The sequence below is a fragment of the Cibotium barometz genome, chromosome 28 (assembly GCF_041138505.1).
Source record: "Cibotium barometz isolate CiBa-2024 chromosome 28, ASM4113850v1, whole genome shotgun sequence".
Lineage (NCBI taxonomy): Eukaryota > Viridiplantae > Streptophyta > Polypodiopsida > Cyatheales > Cibotiaceae > Cibotium > Cibotium barometz.
Window position 1 is genome coordinate 34,052,314 of NC_141073.1, and position 10,726 is coordinate 34,063,039.

Below are 10,726 nucleotides of genomic sequence, written 5' to 3' on the forward strand. Positions count from 1 at the left end.
ACGTCAAAGAAAGCATCAAAGAGAGTCAAAGAAAAGAATTGAGTTAGTAAGACCTTCCACTCAAACTAGCACACACAAGGGCATACCTTCTACCCATTATTATCCATGCATGTCACCTACATATTTCACTACGAGTATCACATTTTTTTCACCTTGCATCTCATGGTGTTACGTCTCGAGGCTAACCAAGGTTAAGACTTTTAGGTTAGGTTAACCTTAGCTTAGGGATAAGACATATTAAGTGACTTAAGCTTTGATACCAACGTAATTAGGATAGATCTCAAAGTAATTAATCAAAAACTTGATTAAATAAACATTTAAGCACAACGCTAAATTACCACAACCAACACCAACACCACCACACTCTAGATCAAAGTTGCCTCAGTTAACCACAAACCCCCCCACCCCTTCAAGTAACCAAGGAATATTTGTAAATACAAAGCTTGCGAGTGCCCAACAAACCATAATATTTGCAATCCACCTACCGGACCACTTGGACAGTTTCGGCACTCTTTACAAAGTCCAAGGCCAATGGATTTGGCCATAGTGTTTTCAAAGGACTTCCACAAGCTCTCGAAAATCTACAACTTGTCTTTAAGAGTCCTCCACAAGGTTATGGGCACAATCTTGATCTCAATAAACTATAAAATAGTCTTTGAGCAAGAGAGCTGCCATGCACAGTTGGCTTGGCTGCCTCTACAACGAAGTCGTGCAAGAGGCCTGCCAAGCAAAGTCGACTAACTCCACAGCAATCGTGTGAAGGGTTGGACGAGCCAAAACGATGAACGAAATGTGATCAACTTCTCCAAGAGATGAAGGGAGAGCCATCCCTTTCAAAACGTGGAGAGAGCAGATCGTGACCACAACTCATCCCCCACTGCCATATACAAGACATTAAAACTAGAGACATTCTACAAACATACATTTTTGCAATACTAGTGTTGATATCCCCTACCTTGAATGCAACTTCTAGCCTGCAATTCAACCATGCCAAAATCCACGAGATCTCTATTTGTTCAACTATGTGGATGTCTATTCATTTTCCATTTCTTTCACCAACTTAAAATTCACCTACATGAAAAAAGGAGGTATAGCGACTACATTTGAAGGCCCATTTTTTTAACCCCTATGTACTCTTTAACTATCCCATCTGTACATTTTTACTCCGTTCGTCTTTCTGGCTGTGGCAGCTAAGAAAATAGATTAATGGGACCATGTAAGCATGCTGATTAGCAGTGTCCTCCAAAGGGCTTGTTTCTACTACCAAAGCTTTTATCTACTGTGCCAAGGCTAAAATCATGACACACCTTGCTAAAGCAAACCAACTCCTACTCAGTCTCATGCATGATAGCCTAGAAGCCTAGATTAAGTCCATGTCAGGGGAGATCTCAATGTTCTTAATCTTCTAGAGTAAGATCTTTTCCTTCATATATTTAATTGAGATTATTTGAACACTGTCTATCAATTTTCCAAGAGGCAACTTTCATCCCTTTGAGACGAGTTTGAAGGGCCAAGGCAAACCTGACAAACGAACATCCAGTTGGATCTTCTATCTAGATCTATTCATGCAGATTAACCTTGGGACTAGTCTTGTCCAACAATCTTGAGCACGTGATATCTGCAAATCACAAAGACTTATTATATCAAATACATGCCTTCAAAAGGGTACAAAGGTACTAAGGGAACATGGGCAAGATTCTACCCCCGCACCACCGCCACGGCCCCGCACCACCACGATATCACCACCTCCTAAAAAATCCCTCCACTCAACATCCTGGGTGTTGCAAAGAGGACAACATTCCAGATCATTCATTTGTGACCAGTTGAAAATAGATATTATAATCAAGACATACAAGAAAATAAAAAAAACCTTCAAATCACAGATCTTTTAATTTTTCACTAAAAGAAAACTCTTGTACAATCACACAAGTGTCTTTAGGCAGCAATGACCTGTTATTGTAAAGTGCAAGGGAGGAAAAATAAGCCTACAATAGTCTGAGAAACTTCTTTGTGACAAGTGACTGATTTACTTGCCATAATTTACAATGCTCCCCCTCTTTATTTTGAGATCCAAACGATTTCTATGTTCTGAATGTGTGGTGGCACAAGTTTCAATATTCTCAAGAAAATCAAGGCACAAATTTGAGCTCTCTCAGGGTGTCATTGATCCTCAACGCATTCCTTGCAGGAAAACAAATTGTACTTTGGAATATTCATGGGATAGATAATGCCATGTCTGTCACGCAGGTTTCCAACTCACTCCACATTAGACTCAATTAGGGAGTTTGACAGCCAAGTAGATTTCTAAGGCCAGATGCACAAAGGCATTAAGGAAATTCAAATAATAACAGATGCAAAATCTATACTATAATTTTAACTCAAGTAACACAAATCATCGGCTCTGATATCAGGCTATATGCTCGCCTTGCTGTTTTAAAAAATGATTAGCAAATTAAAGTCAAAAAAACTAAAAGCTTCTCCCAACAAAAAAAGTGCCCATTGCCATGACTACTCAATATCTATATTTGAACCGAGTATTAGGATACATATGAATAGTAGCCTTGAGATTCATACACAATCATCCAAGAGGATGCAAGGCTCCAAAGTACATAGATTTAAAAACAATGCCGCTTTCAAAACAATTAAGAAAGCTTCTAGCTTGTATTTCTTTTCAAAAGAAATAGCACCACTAAAAAGGTCCCACTTATAGCATGCATAGACAGATGAATAGAAGCCTTGAGATTCTACTCCCAAGTCATCCAAGAGGATGCAAGGCTTCAAAGTACATACATTTAAAAACAATGCCGCTTTCAAACCAATTAACAAGCTTCTAGCTTGTATTTCTTTTCAAAAGAAATAACACAAGTATCTATGGGTGTTAGCATAGTAAGCTACATGATTTAGTCTATTGCAATAACCTAACAAGCCATTTCTACTATCACCAATAAAACACACCAAATCATGTAAATTTTGGAATGTCGGAGGCTCACCAGGATCTGATGGATATAAAGCCCCATTTACCCAAAGGTCTAGAATGTTTTTTCCTTGCCTATGTAGTAAGTTGGCTCCTTTCTATCCATTGCCACATTTAACAAAATTTCTTTGAACTTCCATCTGCTTACATAACTTAATGCTAACGAAAGATCCCACTGACACACATGCTAATATTCCTTATTGGAGGATGTATTAGAGCTATAAGCATTATACAATGTCTACTCTTAGCCTACCTAGATGTTTGGAAAGCCAAATGTGTTAATTAGCACTATTATTGCACATGATTGTGAGGAAAGAAATATAAAGGCTCACCCGCTTTTTGTTATCTTGGTTGGGTCCTCTTGAATTACAGATGACTTGGGGACACCACAGAGAGAGCTCGAGAGACATGTTCACTATCCTACACTCAGTTCTACCAGAGGATGGAGTCATTGGATCTTCTTATTACACAAACTAGTACCTTGTATCATCCGCATGACTACTTATATAGTACTCTCATATTGATACCTTGTATCATCCACATGACTCTACTTTTATTGTATCATCCACATGACTACTTATATTGTCACTAGTTTCTTTTTTTCTTTTTTGACGTTCAATCCATGACTTGATATTTTTCAAAAGACGATATTGTAACTTAGTTTGTTAAAATCTCTCTCTCTCTCTCTCTCTTGCATGAGAGGGAGAGGGAGAGAGACAATATTGTAGGTCTCTCTCTCTCTCTCTCTCTCTCTCTCTCTCTCTCTCTCTCTTTTACTAGTACTATACATTACATGGCGGTTTAAAATTCCCTCTCCAATTGAAAATTTTGTTTTATCCAAATAAAAAAACAATATAAGAATTTGGGCTCCAAATCCCCAAAAAATACACCGTTATAGGTAGATTGCACCTAAAATCATCTCAGTTGACATGGTCACTAAACCTTTTTTTTATTAAGCTCCCATTAAAATAGGAAATCATATATGTATGTACGCATGCATGCATGTATTGTATGTGAGAATATATGTGTGTATGAGGATAGGTATGTATGTATGAATGTATACATCTGTATGTATGTATGTATATGTATGTATGTATGTATGCGTATCTGTATATGTATGTCTGCATGTACGTATACGTGTGTGTGTGTGTATGTATGTACAAAAAAAAGGGACAAGAAAACTTAAGGGACAAGAAAACTTACTCTGTGGCAAGCGATCAACTTGAACTGCTCCCAAAAGCCTGTCAGGAGTCATACTGTCACTGCTTGAACCCACTTTGGCACAGCTACAAGTGACTTGTATTCAAAAAAAGAGAAAACAGAGAGTTTGGAAACCGATCTGGAGAAAAACTTGAACATCACAAACAAGAGGAGGGAGGGCACGAGAATACATCGGAGCTGAAGATGCACTCCCAGCAGAGAAACGACAGAAACCCTAATTTGCAGAGAGAACCCCATGCTGCGATTGGGGAGGCCTTTGCCCTGAAAAGCGTGGCCGCCATCGTCATCCTCATCTGACAGAGGCGATAGCAGTTCGCCCAACATTTAGGGTTTGAAGGTTGAGAATAAAACGCAATCGGGATTTCGGCTTAGGTTGTCATTATATGACACACACCCTCAACAAAGGTAAAGTCTCACAAGTTACAAATAAAAATATACATAAAAAGGACATGCTTGGTACAAATAAAAATCTAGCATTACCCCCCAAAAAAAAGGTTTAAAAAATGCATGCGAATATTTCCATTCCCAAATGGAACTAGCCTTTGGTTTGGAAGGGCACAAGTAGGTGACCCTTGCTTGTTGCTCCAGCATAAAGTTTTTGCTTATACGTATATGCATATACAAGTGTGCGACTGCGTGTGTGTGTATGCATCTATGCATGTGTATGCGTATGCAAACATGTGTGAGTGTGTGTTTGTGTATGCGTGTATTTGTATATGCTTGTCTATATTTGTATGCACGTGTGCGTATACGTGTATTCGTGTGTGCATGTGTGTGTGTGTGTGTGTTTGTGTGTGTGCACGCGCATATGTGTCTGTGTGATTCTCTCACATAGACACATATATGTGTGTGTTTCACATGCATTCTCTCTATGTCTCTATCACGTGCACAGACACAACCCTCTCTCATACGTATGTGTCACTATGTATACGCGTACGTATGTGTGTATAAATGTGTAAACTATAGACTTGAATCAAATTGACAAGATTGAGCATAAAATAAAATATGAGATAGATTAAACATCACCATCTACACATTATTGGGTGCACAGACACAACCCTCTTTTATACATATGTGTCACTATGTGTACGCATACGTATGTGTGTATAAATGAGTAAACTATAGACTTGAATCAAATTGACAAGATTGAGCATAAAATAAAATATGAGATAGAGTCAACATCACCATCCACACACTATTGGGTGCAATCTCGCCCCTCATGCGCGTAGCTCCCACATGAGTGCATTAAGAATTATATTCAAAATATACCCCTCCTTGGGCTATATTCAAAATATAGCCCAAGGAGCTAATAATAGTTATGCGTACAAAATTAAGCTTGCTTTTCTACTTTTACAAAAATAGCTCAAGCAATAGAGCTTGTTCACACACTGAGTATAAATAATAAAAATTATTCTAACATATGTGCTAATAATATATCAACGCCACGCAAAAGCGTGCATAAATAATATGTACAATCATTTGGCACGTGGCCAACAAAATAACATGAAATAATAATATTTCTGAGATGATATTGACAAGATCCTCCTGTGCGACACACACATTGTTCATCACCTATCTCACAAACATAAACACATTAGTTGTTCCAATTAATTACCATAACCATAATTAATTCTAATATGGAACGTTGATAGGCACAAACACAACATACAGTCACCACGTGTGTGTTCTCTTTTGGCAAGAGCATGCCACTCTTCAAGAGTGTCCACAGTGTGGTTCATTGAGATATAGGCAAGATGTCCAAGGACAAAGGGTCTTAAGTACGCACTAACCTATGCACATGTCTTGACATTATTTGATTTCCTTAGAAAATTCTTCTCGCATGGCGTGTATTACCACTTGTTACACTTCAATTAGCATAGTACATAAATTACATAAACCATTTGTTACACTTCAATTAGCATGGCACATCAATGCGTGCGAATATTTCCATTCCCAAATGGAACTAGCAGGGCACAAGTAGGTGACCCTTGCTTGTTGCTACGGCATTAAGTTTATAAGTATACGTATATACATATGTATCTGCGTATACAAGTTTTTACTATATACATGTCTTTAGTTCTCTTATTTATACTTATGTATTATATATATAGTACATAAGTATATAAATGTTATATGTGTGTGTGTGTGTAACATTATATTATAATATATTTGTATAAATTTAATTTATTTATTTATTTAATATCCTTACTTATTATATGTTTACATATTGTTATTATATATATTTTATATTTATTTATTGTATATCTTTGTATTGTATTATTTATTTAAACACTACACTCCTCTCTCTCTCTCTCTCTCCCTCCCCTTCCCCTTCCCCTTCCCCCCTCTCTCTCTCTCTCCCCCCTCCCCCATCACACCCCCTTCTCTCTTTCCCCTACCCCAACACTTGGCCTTATATGTGTTATATAAATGTGACATATATATGTTATATTTATATAACATATATATGTCTATTTATAAATGTAAATAAAAATACACACACATACATATATATTTATATTTTATTAAAATCTACTTTTACTCTCTCTCTCTCTCTCTCTCTCTCTCTCTCTCTCTCTCTCTCTCTCTCTCTCTCTCTCTCACACACACACACACACACACACCCACATACAATAATGCAAGCACACACTCTCTCATCCCACATACACTCTCTCACACATAGAAATTATCTCTCTCTCTCTCTCTCTCTCTCACACACACACACACACACACACACACTCTCTCTCTCTCCCATGGTACACATACACACACTCTCCCTCTCTTTCTTACACACACTCTCCCACGGTACACACACACACTCTCTCTCACACTCACACACACACTCCCTCTCTTCCTCACACACACACTCTCCCACGATACACATACACACACCCTCTCTCTCTCTCTCTTTCCCCCCTCACACACACACACAAAAATAAATATTATATATAATATTATGTTTTAATATATTTAGACACACATACCTATACATAAATATATATGCGTATTTTTTAATATAAATAATTGTATATATACACATGTACACAAATCACTTTATTTCATTAAATTTTAATGGATGGGGATACGTGGTGTGGTGTGCTCACTCTTAAATAAATTCATCTTACATGTAATCTCTCTCTCTCTCTCTCTCTCTCTCTCTCTCTCTCTCTCACACACACACACACACACACAATACACTCGCACATGCACTAATGTAAACATACACTCTCTCTCACATAGAAATTCTCTGTCACTCTCTCCCGCGTAGAAATTCTCTCTCTCTCTCTCTCTCTCTCTCTCTCTCACACACACACACACACACACACACACACACAAAATTGCTTGCATTCTTATGTTTGTAGACACATTCCCACACACGTATGTTGATTTACACATGCACTCGTTCACATAAGCATAAATTTGTATTTCAAGATAATTAATTTGGCCATACTTACTTAGTTCTGTTAAAAAAAATAACATGGTTAGTTGCTTGATCATGCATAAAGACACATTCCCACACACATGGGTACATTTACACATGCACTTTTACACACATGTATGAATTTGCTTTTCAAGATAATTAATCTGTCCTTACTTACTTAGGTTTATAATCGATTTCAAAATTGTACTTACATTCTATCTTTTTTATTAAAGCAATGTATTATTACACACACACACTAACCTTCAAAATTATAATTAGGTTGTTCACACATATTTTCACATACATACACACATTCACTAAATTGCAAACCAAGTAAATAAGTCTACCTATATCAAGCATGATTGTCATTCAATCGTGCCTTAGTGCTTGTCTCACTTTTTTCATTTATAATGCCTAGTCTCACATAAACCTATTAACTATGTTTATACTCTCCTTTGTTTTTTTAATAAGAAATTAAAGAATGATATACATTAAAATCAAATCTGAAGTGTTTTCGACGGTCCTTCATAGTTTCTGGCGCTTCTAACATCTGTGAGACCTTCACGGTGGAAGCATTCATGGCACTTAGATAATAATGCATTTAATTAGCATTATCTCGGGTTAATTAAACTTGCTATAATCATCTCGTGATCTACTATTTAAATGGACTATGTGCGTGTCATTTTCATTCTTACATTGGCCACCACTGGTTATGTATATGTGTAATTATTGCAATACATAAGCTAGTTTTTCTTACTAATCTAATGGCAAGAGCCTTAATTGTGACGTAGGTACTAAAGCAATACAGTTTCTGAAGGAGACATTTGTAATATTATTTTTTATATGGAAGAGCACGGTTCTCTATTTTGTTGAGCTTATAGTTTTATATTTAATACCTTTGTTAATTTTTTTCTAATGCTTAACGTTTCCATATTACTAACCATGTCTTATTCTTAATAGTTATTTACTGATGGTTACTAGTTAATTTAAAGATAAGCATATAACTTTTTTCTAAAGGTCTTTTTTCTCTACATGCTATTATATATTTAGCTCAAACTTTGTTAAAAAAGTTTTTACTATTATTCAACTAACACAAATGCTAACCTTTTCGTATTGTAATACTAATGTTTATGGTCCTGTTTCTTTACATTTGTTAACATGCTTTTTTTTTAATTTCCATTGTTCAACTAACCCTTTGCTAACCATTATTCAACTAACCCTTTGCTAACCATTGTTCAACTAACCCTAATTACTAACCATGTATACACTCTCTTACTTATTCTAAGTTAATCAAGTTTGATTTCCATGTACACACTCAACCTTTCAAGATTTTGTCAATCTCAATACCACATTTAAAATATTTTTTATTTTTTACACACATTTATACACCTTTTCACACACAAAAGACACACACTCACACATGCACAGTATGATACACCTTACACACACACACATGCACAGTATGATACACCTTACACACACACACACACACACAAATACACTCATTCATTTCTTACTAACATAAAATTGTTTTTTTCTCTATACACATTTACTAATTGTGTGTTACTCACACTTGCACACATATAACACAAACTATTTAATATATTAGTCATTTAAACACTCACATTGATGTAATCATTCTTGAGTTATTACCTTTTAGAAATACTTATTTGAGCACATATTCTCACACTTACTCAATTACACACTCTCTCTCTCTCTCTCTCTCTCTCTCTCTCTCTCTCACACACACACACACACACACACACACACTCACATTGTATTATCTCAATTGTCTTCTTTCTATTGTCTGGCATAGGAAGCTATGCTTCTTTCATAGGATGTTATGCTTCTTACATTTTGTAAAAACATTGTTTATACATATGTGCTCAAGGACATTATTGGACTAAGCAATATGTATTAATTGAAAGATAGCTTTATATATTTCTTTTGTTGATAGGCATAAAGGCTTCCTTTACTATTAAAATGTGACCTCTATAACATGAGGGAAGACATGGTGACACATGTCTTCCCAACTAAATAATCTAATGTTCTAACTTGAGTTTTTTGCTGGATGGTGGAAGGTATATTCTCTTCCACTCATTTTCTTTGTAAATGGTGGCTTGTATGTATGTCAAGGGCAAGCAATTATTAGTCACTCTTCAATGTTTCTTTGCCCATAGGCATTACTTTGCTTGAGTTAGAATTTGGTGTAGTGTAATTGTAACCATTAATTGAACAATTCATTTTTATTTCTCTGATATTCAAATTGCCTTTGATTCCAAAGATTGTGTTTATGTAAATGGGATGGTAAAACTAAAACACACACAAAAGGTTTCCCTTTTAGTCTTTGGCCAGACTAACATAGACTAATCTTTGATGATGTTGGTTGTTCATTATTTTTCCAGATAGGAAATGGATTGATTCACTTATTAAATTTGGATGAGGTGCTCCCAACTTATCTTTCATTGAACCACCTTCTGTTGCCATTCAAACTGCGTTAGCTTGCTATAAAGAACCCAAATTTAATAAGCTTATAAAAACTGATGCTGAGATTGTGGCATGTACTAATGATCAACCCTCTATTTTTAACACTGCTTCTTTGAATGATTGGGTTGCTTTACTCTTCAGTTTTAATAATGGCTCTGGTGGTGATGCTTTTCTTGCTCTAAGAAAGTTTATTTGTCATATCCCTGATATTGTTAGTCAAGATAGTAAAGATATTGAAACTTACATCAATACTTTACCTCTGGTTGTTAATAAACTTTTAGCCTTTAACAATCTTCCTTCTTTACCTTTGCCTTTTTCTGAGATTGAATCCCCATCTAATCCTCTCATTAATCTTGAACTCCTCGATGAGGAGGAACGTCTTGCTTTCTCTTCCTTTTCAACTTTAGATCCTCTTCCTCATATAGCCCCCTTGACCCAATTGCAAAATTCATGCCCTTTATCCCTCTTTTTTCTATTAGACAAATTGAGCTAGACTCTGAAAGGCTTTCTCACAAATTGTAGTCTAGAGAAACTCAATGTCAACGTGATCCTTTTTCTATTAACACTCTTATTTTAATCTGTGGACTTAATCCTTCATGTGCTGACCAATGTAAGACTGCTGC

The 10,726-nt window shown here is 36.0% G+C and overlaps 1 protein-coding gene across 4 annotated transcripts; it reads right to left on the reverse strand.

Moving 5' to 3' along the window:
• Nucleotides 1–390: 390 nt before the first annotated feature.
• On the reverse strand, nt 391–4,606 carry LOC147622764 (uncharacterized). Of its 4 annotated transcripts, XM_086822394.1 has the most exons (5): nt 4,366–4,606; nt 4,178–4,215; nt 1,703–1,774; nt 1,522–1,618; nt 391–877 (listed from the first exon to the last, which is right to left on the reverse strand). In XM_086822394.1, exons 1-4 carry the CDS (start codon nt 4,517–4,519, stop codon nt 1,550–1,552), a joined length of 333 nt encoding a protein of 110 aa, XP_086678520.1. In that variant the 5' UTR covers nt 4,520–4,606; the 3' UTR covers nt 391–877; nt 1,522–1,549. The 4 variants fall into 4 exon arrangements, 3 of the variants coding, with proteins under 3 accessions (XP_086678520.1, XP_086678519.1, XP_086678521.1); XM_086822393.1 differs by lacking the exon at nt 391–877 and having other exon boundaries at nt 884–1,618; XR_015269498.1 differs by lacking the exons at nt 391–877; nt 1,522–1,618; nt 1,703–1,774 and adding an exon at nt 1,867–2,304 and having other exon boundaries at nt 2,547–4,270; nt 4,366–4,505.
• Between the last annotated feature and the right edge of the window lie 6,120 nt (nt 4,607–10,726).